The 15,573-nt window shown below is 41.6% G+C and overlaps 1 protein-coding gene across 4 annotated transcripts in view; it reads left to right on the forward strand.

Annotated features, from left to right (window-relative positions):
* The first annotated feature begins 797 nt into the window (after nt 1–797).
* Nucleotides 798–15,573, forward strand: part of TATDN2 (TatD DNase domain containing 2) — a 54,270-nt gene continuing 39,494 nt past the window's right edge. For 2 of the 4 annotated variants that reach the window (XR_007951204.1, XM_051982142.1), the window contains exons 1-3: nt 800–1,764; nt 10,235–10,690; nt 13,834–14,697. Coding sequence is in view for 3 of the 4 variants with exons in the window: in XM_051982142.1 (XP_051838102.1) it covers nt 1,243–1,764; nt 10,235–10,690; nt 13,834–14,697 (1,842 nt within the window). In the remaining variant the exon portion in view is untranslated. Of the gene's footprint in view, nt 1,765–10,234; nt 10,691–13,833; nt 14,698–15,573 lie in introns of all 4 variants that reach the window. The other 2 variants (XM_051982151.1, XM_051982129.1) reach the window with 2 other exon arrangements.

Consider the following 15,573-nt stretch of genomic DNA (forward strand, 5'->3'; position numbering starts at 1 on the left):
GAAATTGAGAGAAGACTGACAGGAAGGTAATAGAGGAAATAGATTGGGAAATGGGAAGAAGAGCAGGGCTTTGGAGGAAGGACATCACGTGCATTGAAAACTGAACTCGGGACTCAGGAGCTAGGTTCCACGTCCCCAGTTCGGGAACTTATTTGGATCTTTTACCCCTCTCTATAACTCTGAGGGGTTTCTTTCTGGACTACAAGCTCTTTGAGGATGGAGACATTTCATCTTTGGAGTTACAGTACACAGCAGGTGCTGGATAAGTGCTTGTAGAAGCAAGTGATGTGACTGGAAAGCTGAGGAGGGCAGTAGCAGAGAGAAGTGGGGGATGGGGCAGCAGCGGAGAGCGGTACCGGGAGTGGGGGGCAGTAGCAGAGAGGAGTGGGGAGCCCCAGCAGAGAGGGATGGGGTGGAGCAGCAGTCGAGAGGGATGGGGAGTGGGGGCGGCAGCGGAAAGGAGTAGGCAGTTGGGAAGTAGCTGCAGAGAGGTTGAGGCAGCAGATGCTGCAGCGGAGCGGGTGCTGCCCGCGAGGGGCCGGGGGAATCTTCCTCCGCGCAAGCCCCTCTCCCCGCGAAGGGATGCCCTGGACAGCTCCTCACCCCTGCGGCGCTCCTCCCCCTCTTTCTTCCTCAGTAACTCACTTCCCAGCTCATCCAATCACCGGGCGAGCCTCCCCCGCCTGCTCACGCCCCTCTGCGCAGATTCTGGGGCAGGCCTGAGAGCCCGAGGACGCTGGTTCTCCGGGGCCGGTGCTGCGGAGCCCGTGAGAGCCGGGGACCGCGCGGGGGGAGGGGAAGAGAGAGGCAAAGGGGCGGGAAAAGGCCGGGAGAAAAAGGGCGAAGGGAGTAGGAGAGGGAGGACTACGACCATAGGGAGCCTGCGCCCCGAGCGCGGCCTAGGGGGGCGTGGAGGCAGAGCCTCGACCTGGCCATGCGCGGCATCGGCCACGCGGGGCGGCGAGGGACGCGCGCGCTCGGGCGCGTGGGAGGGGGAGGCTGGGCTGAGGGAGGCGGGATCGGTAGGCGAGCTTCCCCGGGCCACTGTCCATTCCTCGGGGCAACCCTACTGCTGGGAGCCCCGGTCCGTGTCCGGGCGGCGGCGGCGGTGGGCCGCCAGGGCTCCCAGCTTGTTCCCGCAGCCCAGGCAGCCCGCCCCTGGGCCGGGGTCGCCCTTGCGCGGGTTCTTGGGGCCCGGGCCACGGATAACCTGTTGGTCCCGCGTTAAACTTGCAGGTGCTCATGGCGTCCGATCGGCTGCGCAAGGTCAAGTACCAAGGGGGCAGTGGCTCCTACCCCAGCAAGCGCAGCTGCCGGGAGCGCGAGGCCGCCGCCGCCGCCGCTTCCTCCTCCCCCTCCTCCTCCTCCTCCTCCTCCTTCTCTTCTTCCTCCTCCCTTTCTTCCTTCTCCTCTTCCTCCTCCTCCTCCCCTTCCTCCTCCCCTTCTTCCTCCTCCTCCAGGACTTCCCCAGCCGCTTTGGACGCCAAACCTCCCCCTCCTCCCGGCTCCAGCCGGCAAGGCAAGGGCAAGCCTCCCCCCGGGAGAGGGTCCCGCGTCAAGGAAAAAGTGACCCCCAAATATATACCTGGCTGGAAGTCCTGCGACCCTCTTGGCCAATCCAACTCTTCTGATTCCTCAGGTGCAGGTGGGGCTAGCGGCCGCCCCCTGCCAGGCGAGAGGACCGAGAGCCTCCCCACTCCCCTACCTGGCGGCCCCTGCGTCCAAGAAATGTGCACCTTACGGCGCGGAGCTTCCCAGCGCAGGGTAAGTGACACGGCGTGCCTGTAGAAAACGACCACACTTTGGGGCCCTTGGAACCCTTCAGAGACAAGAGTCTACCTTCCCAAGGGTTTTGGAAGGAAGCAAGAAAAATGCCTTTATTAGCCAAGCATTTTACAGCTGTTAGCCCTTTGGAGCTTCATGGCAGCTCTAGCAGGAAGGCGCTATTGTGAGCCCCATCTTACAGTGGAAGAAACTGACACAGAGGTTAACCGGCGCGCCCAGGGCCACTGAGCTAGCAAAGTGCCCCATGCTGGGTTTGAATGCAGCGTTGCTGCTCAGTCCATCATGCAGTGGTACTTCCTCTGAGACAGAGTAACTGGAATTACTTTGGAAACAAAGTAATTAAGACTTCTGAACTCCAGCCACAAATGCAGAGGATAATTTAATTGGTGTTTACTTTTAAAGTTTGGGTACTTTGACAAGTTGAGCTTTTCCTTTAGAAAGATTGGACTCAGGGCTTGGTTGGCAGGCGTTGTGCTGAAGAGAGAAGTAGGGAGAGGAGAAGACCAATTTTTTTACAGTATTATTATTAGCATTTGGCCTTTTATTTATTTATTTATTTTTGGCCAGGCAATTGGAGTAAAATGACTTGCCCAGGATCACATAACTATTAAGTGTCAGTTATCTGAGACTGGATTTTGAACTCAGGTCTAACTCCAAGGCGCAGTGATCTGTCCACTGCACCATCTAGGTACTCCTTAGCATTTGGCTTTCTTATCTTTCTTGTATAGTGAGATATCTAGTTGCAGTAGATGGAGTGCCCAACCTAGAATCAGGAACTTGTGACTTCTAATCTGACAGTAGATGTGACTGGATAAGTCTTAACCTCTGCTTCAGTTTCCTCATCTGTAAAATAGTAATAATATATTAACAATACTAATTATAATAATAGCATCTACCTCCCAGTCTCATTATTGTGAGAATAAAATAAGGTAATATTCGTGAAATTCTTTACAAACCTTAAAATGTTTATAAATATTAGCTGTTATTATATAAAGCCTATATTGGTCTGTTTAACAGTCTGGGACCTCAAAGAATTGTAACCATCTGATCTGGATGGTTACTATCTGAACTGTAGGAACATAGATTTTCCTACTTACCTTGTAAGGTTGTTATAAAGCTTATTCTTTAAGCCAGAGGTGTCAGAGTTGAAGCCCTGAGGCTTCAGAGACAAAGAAATGTAGCTTTGGCAATTTTACAACATGTTGGGGATAACATTGAATAGATTCAATTATAAAATAGAATCAGAATCAATGAAAATCTTTTGTTCCACACAGAACTTTTTTTTCATATATATATATATATATATATATATAGGGGTTAAGTGACTTGCCCTGGGTCACACAGCTAGGAAAGTTGTATCTTGAGACCAGATTTGAACTCAGGTTCTTTTGACTTCAAGGCTGGTGCTCTATTTACTGTATCACCTAGCTGCCCCTTGTTTATATTTTTTTAAGGTTAAAATAAGGCTGTATTTTGTAGCTATTTCTTTTTTACTTTTCCAAGCTCATGAAAAGATAGTTTTCAACATTAACCGCTGGGAAACCTTGTGGTTTTCTTCCCCCTCCCATTTTCCCTCCTCCCCTGGACAGAAAGCAATCCAATTTAGGTTAAACACGTGCAATTTAGGTTAAGCACGCATATTTGATTAGAAAATATTTAACAAAATAAAAACACAGTAAAACATAATTACATTTTAAAACTGTTAGCATGGATCCTTCTATAATGTCCCTATTTCTTGCTAAGTTTGACCTTGGGGCACCTCCCCCTCAAATTAGAAAGGGTGGAAGGTGGATTTAATGAAGATTGTTTCTCTTATTTGATAATGCAAATAATAATCTTTGGCGGTAACCCTGGGTGGGGGTAGATAATCCCTATTTATTCCTTCCACTTGTTCCAGGAATGACCTGAACTACTTAGTTTAAAATTATTTGGGATTGAAGGACTTGGGTTAACTACATCCCACTTGCTGATCCCTTCCTATCAATGCAGCTCACTATATGGCCACCCACCAGGATTGCCTTTGCCATGAAATGTGGGAACAAGTAGGAAATTAAGAGAATTAACTAAGTGCATTAATCCAAAAAGGGTTGCCAAACACTTCTTGTTGAGTCTTCTGGATCCTCCTTCACCTGGCACTGCAGTAGGTACCATGTTCTTCCTCTGCGCCCTTCAGCATCTTTTTAATATTGTCTTACCCTGTACCCTTTGTTTGTCCTTTACTCTCAAAGAGGACAAGTGACATCATGAAGATGATATCTTGACCCCTATAGAGAGTGAGCTCCTTGAGGTCAGGAACTACCTTCATATATATCAGGGGCTGATAGGTAACTCAATGGATAGAGCACTGGGCCCAAAGTCAGGAATAACTGAGTTCAAATCCAGCTTCAGATACTTCTTAGCTGTAAGACCCTGGGCAACTTACTTCATCCTGTTTATCTTAGTTTCCTCATCTGTAAAATGAATTGGAGAAGGAAATGGAGAATTATTCTAGAATCTTTGCCAAGAAAATCTCATGGACAGTATTGGCAAACTAGATTGGTATCTACCATTTGAACAAGAAAAACTTTCTGATTTCAGCTTCAGTAAGTACTCTTATCTATTGCATACCTGCTTTGGCTGGCCTTGATTTCTCAATTGACCCTTGAGTACATGCATTTATCTTTAGGACTAAATCATTCAAAAAAATAAGTTTTTTTGATATCTCTTTTTAAAACATCATAATTTCCTGCAATATTCTTTGTCTTCCTAAAGTTATTTTATACAAATGATATTTTTTAGAAACAAAAAATATAAAAGAGGAAAAAAATCAGCATAACTGATAATAGCATTAACTCTGAAAAGATATGCAATTTGCATACTCATAGTTCTCTTATTTTTGCAGAAATTGATACAGATATTTTCTTATATCTCCTCTTTGAAGTCATGCTGATTCTTTCAATTTTGCAGCATTCATTTTTAATTGTTTTGTACCTGTTCTTTCTATTTACATTTGCCATAGTCATCGAGTATATTGTTTTCTTGGCTTTGCTTCATAAAGATATTCTCATGCCTCTCTGTATACAATATATTTGTCATTTTTTATAGTACAGCAATAATATATTACATTTATGTACGATAGTTTGTTTAACCTTTTCTCCAATTAATGGGTATCTACTTTGTTTTAAGATATTTGCTACTACAAAAAGTGTTGCTGTATTTTGATAAAATATGAGCACTTTCTTATCAGTAACCTCTTTGGCCATGAGAATGGTAAAGGAATCTCTTGGGCAAAAAGCTATGGGCATTTTAGTCACTCAATCACATATTTACAAATTGCTTTCCTAGCATTTTATGAATCTCAACCAAATGATATAGATAGGATAAGTATTATTATTCCAATTTTGCAGATGAGGAAGCTGTCACAAGATTAGTGAAGTAGCCTGCTTAGAGTCATACAGCTAGGTCAGTAGCAATCAAAGTTAGAATTTACATTTCCATGTGGATGACATTTATGTCTTTGTGGTACTTGAATTATTTCTTTCTGTCTGTTTACAATATTTTTCCTGGGTTTAATTTTCCTAGGAATTTGGGTTTAATATTCCTAGGAGTTTTCATTTTGGGATCTCATTTAGGAGGTGATCAATGAATTCTTTCAATTTCTAATTTCACCCTTTAGTTCTAGAATATCAAGGCAGTTTTCTTTGATAATTTCTTGAAAGATGATGTCTAGGCTCTTTTTTGATTATGCCTTTCAAGTAGTCTAGTCATTTTAAAATTGTCTCTCCTGGATTTATTTTCTAGGTCAGTTTTTTTCCCCCCCCAGTGGGACATTTTACATTGTCTTTTCATTCTTTTGGTTTTGTTTTATTGTTTCTTGATTTCTTATAAAGTCATCAGCTTCCCTAAATGCACGCTCAATTCTAGTTTTTAAGGAATGATTTTCTTCAGTGAGCTTTTGTGCCTCCTTTTCCTTTTGGCCTGTTCTACTTTTTAAGTTTTTTTCTTCAGTGAATTTTTGTGCCTCTTTTTCCATTTGGCCAATTCTGCTTTTCAACACATTTTCCTTATTGGCTTTTTGCACCTTTTTTTTTTTGCCATTTGGCTTAGTCTGTTTTTAAGGTATTATTTTCTTCAGCATATTTTTTATGTTCCCTCTTTTTTTTTTACCAAGCTGTGGATTTTTTTTTTTTTTTTTTTTTTATGATTTTCTTTTATCACTCTTATTTCTCTTCCCATTTTTCTTCTGTCTCTCTTACTTGATTTTCAAAATCCTTTTTGAACTCTTCCATCACCTGAGAGTAATGCATAATTTTTGGAAGCTTTGGATGTTGGACCTTTGACTTGTTATCTTCTGTGTGTTTTGATCTTCACTGTCACCATAATAATGTTCTGTGGTCAGAAGTTTTTTCTGTTGATTGCTCATTGTCCCGGTTTGTTTCTTGACTTTGTTAAAGTCTTTGTTTCTTGATTCTTTGTTAAAGTGGGGCTCTTCTGCTTCCAGGTTAGAGAGTTTGTTGTCCCAAGTTTCAGAGGTTTTTATACAGCTGTTTACAGACACATTTCTAGGGACCATAAGTTTTCAGTTCTTCCAAGCTGATGTGATCTAAGGAGAGGTCTTTACTCCTCTTTTTGCCCTGGATTTGTGAAGAGGCTTCCTGCTCTACTGTGGCTGAAACTCTGGGATGTGAGTGCTCCTTTTCCTGGGACTGCCCTCGGACTTTGGCCCAGATTTGAGTACGGGCAAAGAAAGCAATAGAGTGTCCTGCCTCAGTGCCATCCAGAGGCCCCTGTGATCTCTTCCTGAGCGGTTGCCCTTACATCTGTGGAGTGTGTTTCAGAAGCAGAGTCAGCGGCTCGCTCCTGGTTTTCTGGGGCCAGGGTTATGCTGCCTTGGCCTACCCTGAACTGTGCTGTGCTCTTAAAGGTGCAGCGGACTTTTCTTCCTGACCTCCTCACTTGTCTTTGGCTGGAAAATGATTCCACCCTTCTGTGGATTCTGCCTTTCTAGGAATCGTTTTATGGCCTTTTTAAAAGGTGTTCAGAGGGGTTTGGTGGAGAGCTTAGGCATCTGTCTGCCTTTTGTCTGCCGTCTTGGTTCTACCTCCATTTTACATCTTCTGAGTCTACGTCGTCTTCTAAATTCTCCATCCCTGTTACTCACTGCACCATTCTTTCTTTTCTAGGTTTTAAACTTTGAAATCATGCATGATTTCAACTTCTCTTTTTCCCCAATGTGTTAAAACCTATGATTTCTTCCTTGAGGAGGTACTTGTACTTTAAGATAAAATTTTCCAAACAAATGATTCTCTAAACTGGTACAAATGTATAATGTGTGAGTAGGAAAAGTCTTCAAATTGCTTCTTCTGGCTCTCCTTTCTTTCCACTAGCACACATGAAAAAGAACTGGAATCCAGAAAGAATTGGCAATCTGCTTCTGAAAATTGCCAGTCTTCTCCCTGACTTAGTTGTCTCTCCTCTTCCCTCTACCTTCCGCTCTTTCTTCCCTCCCCAACCCACTTCTGTGTATTCCAACAGTAACCTAATTGTCCTTCCTATTCCGATGTATTCTACACATCATCATTAAGTTTTCAAAAGCAATTATTTATCTTTTTAGAGATATCTGCCTGTCACTGCTCAGCTCTGCTTCATTTAAATCCAGTTCAAATGCTCCAACAACAGAAGTAAAAATTTAAAAGGCAAGACACCCCACCCCTTTCCTATTATTTTCATGTCTTCCCTGGTGGAGCATCAAATCGTGTTAGTATTTGTTGAAATGAAGCCAGATTGTTAAAGTTGTAAACTGATGGAACCATTCTGGAAAGCAATTTGGAACTATGCTCAAAGGGCTCCAAATGGTACCTTTTGGCCTGGAGTTCGTTGTCCCAAGTTTCAGAGGTTTTTATACAGCTGTTTACAGACACATTTCTAGGGACCTAGAGTCTGAATACCAAAGAAACCAAAGAAAAGGGGAAAGGATCTATATTTAAAAATGACAAGCAGGATAATTTTACAAATATCTAGGAAGATTTACATGAACTGATGCAGTGAAGTGAGCAGAACTAAGAGAACATTGTATATAGTAAAAGCAATATTATAAGATGATCAACAATTCTCATCAATATAGTCATCCAAGACAATTCTAAGGCCTTATGATGAAAAATGCTACCCACCTCCAAATAAAGAATTGATTGAGTCTAAATGTAGATTTAGATACTATTAAAGGTACTTTTAAAAAATTTTATTTTCTTGGGCTTTTTTTTTTTTTTTTGACCTATTTTCTTTTGTAGTATGGCTGATATGGAAATATTTTTCATGACTGAAACTTGTATAATCTATATCAAATTGCTTATTTCCTCAGGTTTAGGGAAGGAGTAGAAAGAAAGAGAATTCAGAATTTTTAAAAATGAAAGTTAAGGTTGTTTTTACATGTGATGTTAAAAACCATATGTAAAGAGAAGGGACAAGGAAAGCAATTTAAAATTCGAATTCTTGGCTTTTAGATAAAGCCTATAAAATAAATGTTGCTAGGCAAGATGACACCAGTTTTGGATGTGAAGGGGACAGGAACCACAGTTCTCATTAGAATTGTCTGTGGAAGAAAAAAAAAAAAGAACACACTGATAAAAAGTCAGTATAAAAGCCCCCCAAAATCCCACAAAACAAAAAAAAGCCATATATAATAAGTTAAAAAAAGAAGTGTCAAAAGAACACAACTTTTTTCCTATTGGAGATGGAGATTGTGGGCAGTTGTTGGAGTACTTAGTGTTATTAGAAGAAAAAATGAGAATTAACAACTCCTGTCACTTTCTCTTGGCTCTTTCTTTTTTTTGCCCCACCTCCCCTCATTTTTTTTTTTTATTTAAAGAAACAGAATAAGAAAAAAGAAAATCAGAAAAGGAATACAAAACAAAATAAAATAAAACAAAAGAAATATTATCATGTACTCTGCAAAACATCAGGGGAAATACAAAATATATAACAACAGATTACCAATTCATTGGTAAATTATAGTCACAAATGTCCATCTTTTCTTTACTTCCTTGTGAAGTGTTCTTTGGTTCTCTGCTGTGCACTTTTTTTACTTTATTTTTTTCTCCCCTTTCATCTCCCCATCCCTAAGCAGATTATAGTTAAGAAAGACTATATTTATACATTTGTAGATATGCACTTGTGCACACACACCCACCCACACCCACCCACCTCTCCACACCTACATACACATATCTTTTCTATCCCTACTGACCCTTTGCTTTAATTCTGCTCCTAACTTGCCTTACTATTACTTAAGCTCCCCCCACCCATGGATCCCTTCCTTGTCTTATTTCGTCACCCTTAGCTTCCCCCATCTTTATCTTCCTCCCTCATTTCTTTACAGATTTTGGACAGTGCCATACCCTTTATGGTATATATGTAGTGTTGCTTATTTAATTCATTTCTGATATGAGTAGGTTTTCACTATGAGTCCTTTCCCCTCCCCCACCCCCATGTCTGTATCTACTCTCTCATTTGTATGATATTACTATTTTTTACACTAACTCTGTCCCAGTCTTTCTTTTGAGCTGCCCTATTGTTGATTTTAATCTTACACATATGCTCTACATTTCCCATGTAAAAAAAAAATTAATCCATGTTGAGTTCCTTGAAATTAATCTTTGATATTGGCTCTTATATGTTAAATTTTCTTCTTTAATATAATAGTTCTCCCTGGGAGAAGGAGGTTTTCTGGAGGCAGCCTTATTTTCAGTTAAGAGTAAATAATCACCCAAAACGCAGCCAGGTGATGAAAGTTCAGATCTTTTATTGTCTCCAACATAGCCCGGTTAGCTTAGAGGCCTCTCTCTCTGCTTGGTTCCAAGAGCTCCCTCCGAATGTCTCCAAATCCAAGTCCTTCAGCCTCTGCCTCTGCTTTCTTCAGCCTCCGGCCAGCACAGAGATGGAATGAATCTCTTGTCTCCTTCACTTGGGGCTCGGCTAGCTTTCTGGCGAGTCTTTCAGACCAGCTTGGTCTCCGTGGGGGAAGGGCAGGAGCCCAGCCCCCACCGGGGTGTGAGATGAATCTGGTTGTGCCTCTGAGAGCCCTCTCAATCTTCAGCTCAACTCTCCCCGGGAGCCTCTGTCTGTTTTATATGAGAGAGAGGAATTGTGGGATGCCAGAGAGAGGGATTATGGGTTTCTCCCATAGTGCTCTCTGGCCCTAAGAGCAGTTAACTGTGTGACTCTCCCATACTTGTGAACTCCAACGAGTAAAGGTGTAAACACAAGCATTGTATCAATTAGTTCTACTTAGTACCTTGTTTCAGGTTCTGGCCCAAAACATCAACTCTAACGAGTTAGCAGTTTGTAAAGATTCCAACAGACACCTACCTACTTCTAACAAATGATTAGGCTTCCATAATATTTTGGGCTTTCACCATGGATAAAATTCTTATGATAGGAATACATTTTAGATTTTTTTCCTTCTCTTGTGCAGGTTGATCCCAAGAATGAATCCTATAGCTCTGAGCTTGCAGCTGAAGTCCCGAGTCATAATAATTCTGTGGAGGAAGCAGGGGGAACCCAGAAGACAAGGAGGAGAGTCAAAGACCAGGGGTCCACAGTGATTTACCTGAAGGCCCTCCAGGGCATTTTGGGGAAATCCATACCAAGAAAGAAGAAGAAAGAAGCTGTGGAGCCAGAGCAAAACCAAGATGCCAGCCCCAGAAGCGGAGAAGGACCTGGCAAGAAGAGCAGTGGGGTTTCCCTTCCAGTTAAGGAAAAGCAGCTTCACCTGTCAGAAAGCACCCGGGAGGAAGATGAAGCTGCCAGAGGGAGTCTCGGTAGCATCACGACAATTAAGGACTCTGAAAGCACCTCAGGTGAAAAGCCACCTGGGAACCTGAGGACAGTTGCAGAAAAAAGCAGAGAGTCCCACTCAGAAGAACAGAGGGTGAGTAGGACTCACGTTGTCTTCTTTTTCTGTTCTTTGATTAGGTGACATTGGGGTTTTTTAAGTCTGATATATTCAGTTCAACAAGCATACTATGTTCTAGCATCAAGAATACTACAAAGATAACTATGAAATATTAGTTACCCTCAAGGAACTTAGATTCGACTGGGAGAAGGGAACATTATGCACACTAATAAAGCAAGCATATACAAAATAAATGTAATAGAAGAGAAAAGTGTGTGTGTGTGTGTGTGTGTGTGTATTTGGAAAGGGGGAGGGCTGAATCAGAAAGGCTTAGAATAATAGGTAGCATTCCAACTGAGCCTTGGAGGGAGCATTCTGAGCATGAGGTAAGGGGAGAACCCTATGGAACATGGGATGGAATTTTCTTGTATGGGGTATAGCGAACAGGTAAATCTGGCCAGACTGTAAAGTATATGAGGGGTAATAATGTCTAAATCTGGAAAGGGAGACGAATAGGTGGAATAGAATTTTTAATAGACTGGTAGTTTTTTGTTTTGGGAGATGGTGCTGTTTTCCTAAGATTCTTGGGCTTATGTACCTGCTTTTAGCTATTTTTTTCCCCTAGTAAATTTATTTATTTTTAATACATTGTTTTATGAATCACATTGGGAGATAAAAATTAGAGCATAAAGGAAAAACCATGAGAGAGAGAAAAAAAACAAAAAAGAAGTGAGCATAGCATGTGTTGATTTACATTCAGTCTCCATAGTTCTTTTTCTGGTTGCAGATGGCATTTTCTGTTCAAAGTCTATTGGGATTGGTTTGGATAACTGAACCACTAAGAAGAACTAAGCCTTTAATAGTAGATCATTGCACATTCTTGCTGTTATTGTGTATAATATATTCCTGGTTCTGGATGGGACTGGTCTCTTGCTGCTTCAGTTCAGCTGGCTTGCCTGGGTATTAATCCCTACTTCAGGCCAGGCCTGATTTTGGCTGATCTGGCGGTTCAGACTTTTAGAATACCAATAGGACATCAAACTGGGTGTCTCCTTGACATCTCATACTCCCATGTTCTATCTGAACTTATCATCTCTTCCCCCCCAACCTCCCCCTTTCTAAACTTACTCCTAAGGCTGAAGACCTCACCATCCTGCTGGTCATTCAGGCTCACAGTCTAGATGTCATTCTCAATTCCTCATTCTCATTCCCCATCTCTAAGTCTGCGACCAAGGTTGTGAATTTTACTTTTCTAATGTCTCCTGTGTTCTCTGCCTTCTCTTCTCTGGCACTATTATTATACTCATGACCTTATCCCCAGACTGCTGAAATTGCCTGCTGGTCAGTCTGCCTCCAACAGATCTTCCTACTCCAGTTCATCCTCCTCTCCGTGGTCCAAGTGATCTTCCTAAAGGGCACATCTGACCACATGTTTCCCACTTAGTAAGCCTTGATGGTCCTTCTCATCTTCAGTATCAGTTATAAAATTCTGTTTGGCTTTCAAAGACCTTTTCTTTATAGATTCTCCTCTTCTATCTTTCCAGTCTTGCACCTTTTCCCTCCTCCCTCATACTTTTCAGTGTGATGACACTGTATCTTTGCTGTTCCTTGAATAAGATATTACATTTCCCAAATGGGTATTTTCAACAGCTGGCCTCCAGGCATGAAATGCTTTTCTTCCTCATCTCTACCTCATGGTTTCTCAGGCTTCCTTTGAGGCCCACTTATAATTCCACCTCCTACAGGAATCCTGTCTTCATTCCCCTTAATTTTAAGGTTTTCCCTGTTTATTCTTTCCCATTTATCCTTTCCATAGCCTATCTTTTTATATATATTTATTGACATGTTATCTCCCCGCTAAATTATGAGCTCATTTAGTGCAATGACTGGTACATAGTAGGTACTTAATAAATATTTATTGATTAAATGACATATGAGACCCTTGTCTAACACCTGAACGAAAGGTGGTTTAGCCACAGCAGAGAAACAGTATTTAACAATGATACATTATTCTCTCCTTTGCTTTACTTCTTTTTTGGATGTCCTAGTCTGTCAGAAGCTTGATGGAGGAACTTTTCTGTGTGCTGACTTGTTATATTTAGTCCACCAGGAAGCTCTGTGAGTGTCCTGAGCCAAAGTTACAGGGTCAATCAAATCTCAAGGATGCTTTCGATATCTTTTATGCAAAAACTAGCCTGGACCACATGGCCTTTATTCTGGTCTCTTTCAGTTGTTAGCATTTTCTTCCTTCCAAACACAGCTTTGAATTTTCTTATCACATATTCTTTTATTGGAATGTAAAGTAAGCTTCTTTAAGAACTGTTTAATTTTTGTCTTTGTGTTTCTAGTGCATAATTCAATGCCTGGCACATAGTAAATGCTTAAGATTGAACTGAATCAAATTTCTATCCTCTTTAAGGAGTCACCATCAAAAAGGGGAATTATGAAAGGTCATTCATTCTTCCACTGGTAGCAAGGATGGTGCTAGGCAGAATCTGACTATAGTTTTAATCCCAGATCTTGCAAATTTGCTCTGCTCTGTTTCATGGGCACAGACTACACATTTAGTTCTGTCTAGTTGTTTGTGAACTCCTACCGAGAAGAAAGATAAAGAGCATTTTTGTCCCTTGTGCCAGGGGGATTTGGTGGCCAAGAAAGTGAATGGTTCAATTACAAAGCCGTTCTCCTTAATTATAGTTTTTCTGCACAGTTAACAGCAATGTTGGGTAGTGAATAAATAGGATAGACATAGCTCTTCTCAGCAATACAGTGATCCAAGAAAATTTTAAAAGACTCATGATGAAAAATGCTATGCACATCCAGAGGAAGGAACTGATGGAATCTGGATGCACATTGAAGCATACTATTTTCTTTTTTCTTTTTTTTTTTTTTTTTTTTTGTGTGATTTATCCTTTTGTTCTGTTTCTTCACAACATGACTAATGTGGAAATATGTTTAACAAAATTGTAAATTTATAGCTTATCATTCTGCTTGTTGTGTTGGGAAGGAGCAAAGAGAGGGATGGAGGGGAAAAAAATTTTGGAACTCATCTTATTGAAAATGAATGTTGGAAAATATACATAATTGGGGAAAAAATACTATTTACATTATAGTCTATAGCATCATCTTCATGAAAGATAAGTAATTGTATCCATGATTATTTCTGTTGTCTTCCACAGCCTAAAGAGAGGGAGGTGGTGATAGAAAATCCTTCTTCAGAAAGTGACTGGTCAGATATGGAAGATATTCCCACCATTGGGTTCTCCCAAGAGGATTCTGTTTCTTTGAACATCTCTGTAGTTTCAGAACCTTCATCTTCCAGTACTGATTATGTCATGTACCCAGCTCACTTGTATGGCAGCCCCTGGTGTGACTATGCTAGTTACTGGGCTGGCAGCCCCAAGCCTTTCTGTTATCCCACCACCAACAGTATTGATGATGGTTTGAACGTAATGGGAAGAAATAAGAGCCAGCTCAGTGATTGCTCTGCTGAGATTGCGAACAGCAACTGTAGGAATGCTGCTGAGGACGGGGAAGTGGTGGAAGGGAGACTCCAAGAGTCCTCTCAGACATGGGAACAAGAAAAGGTGGGGGAGAAAAGGACATTCCGTGAAGAGGCGCCTGGCTTTTCTCGAGAGCACACGTCCGACTCCTCCTACCAGGGAGGCTGGGGGAGCCAAGGTTCTGTGGGCTTCATCGACACCCACTGTCACTTGGACATGCTTTATTCCAGGTTGTCATTCCAAGGAACTTTTTCAAAATTTAGAAAGATTTATAGCAGCTCCTTCCCAAAAGAATTTCAAGGTTGCATAGCTGACTTCTGTGACCCTCGTACCCTCACGGATTACCTGTGGGAGGATCTGTTGAAAGAGGACCTTGTCTGGGGGGCCTTTGGTTGTCACCCTCATTTTTCCCGATACTACAATGAACGTCAAGAAAGAAATCTCCTTCAGGCCTTGAGGCATCCCAAGGCTGTTGCATTTGGAGAAATGGGACTGGATTATTCTTATAAATGTACTTCTCCTGTCTCAGATCAGCGAAAGGTAAGGGGACACCTTTTTTGGTGGTTGTTTCATAAGCCTATACTGAATTGTGATGTTAATAGCTATAATTGTTTCTATGATAAATGTTTGCGTAGCACTTTTTATATATTATCTCATTTGACCCTCACAGCAACAGGCTGTCATATTTATCACAGGTGTTTATATCCACAATACACAGCCACTTGTGTGGGGGAACACCAGTCAAACCCAGACCGTTCGTTTGACATCAAATTCGTTATTCTTCCTACTGGGCCCTACTGCCCCTGGAAACTGGTCTTAGCAGCCATCACAATGTTGTACGTTCACTCATTTTACTTTGATAGCTGTTCTTTTTCTTTAGGGAAAAAAAAGGATTGGTGAAGAAAGGGAGGTGCTCACAATATGTATTACCTTCAAGGTGTATTCTAAACTGATACATTACCCTTACAGTTTCGTTCATTAGAGGCCTGGCAAGCTAGGGGATTGAAAAAGCTAGTCGTGTTTATTTTTCCTTTGGAGGATGCGCTGGTACCTGAATTAAATCACTGGAAGTTATTCTTTATTTGCAGTTCTTTATATTAAGAACAGTCACCAACACATTCAGTACTTGAGATGACTTGGGCCTTTTTCCTGAGAAGGTGTGCCTGTTGCAATGGATTACAGAGATGCAAGGGGCCTTTCAAGATCTAGTCTAGTTAGTTTCTTAGACTATAGCATCTTCACATTTTCCAAATGCTTTATATATCTTCTTTCATTTTATCCTCACAGCAGTACTGTGAAGGAAGTGTTTGGATATTTTTATCCCATTTTACAGACTAGGCAGCTGAGGCAGAACTTGCATCTGTTTTTTCCACTGCTATGAGGCTAGGTGCTATGAGAGCTCTGCCCTTGGAATCG

Source organism: Antechinus flavipes, chromosome 1 (assembly GCF_016432865.1).
Source record: "Antechinus flavipes isolate AdamAnt ecotype Samford, QLD, Australia chromosome 1, AdamAnt_v2, whole genome shotgun sequence".
Lineage (NCBI taxonomy): Eukaryota > Metazoa > Chordata > Mammalia > Dasyuromorphia > Dasyuridae > Antechinus > Antechinus flavipes.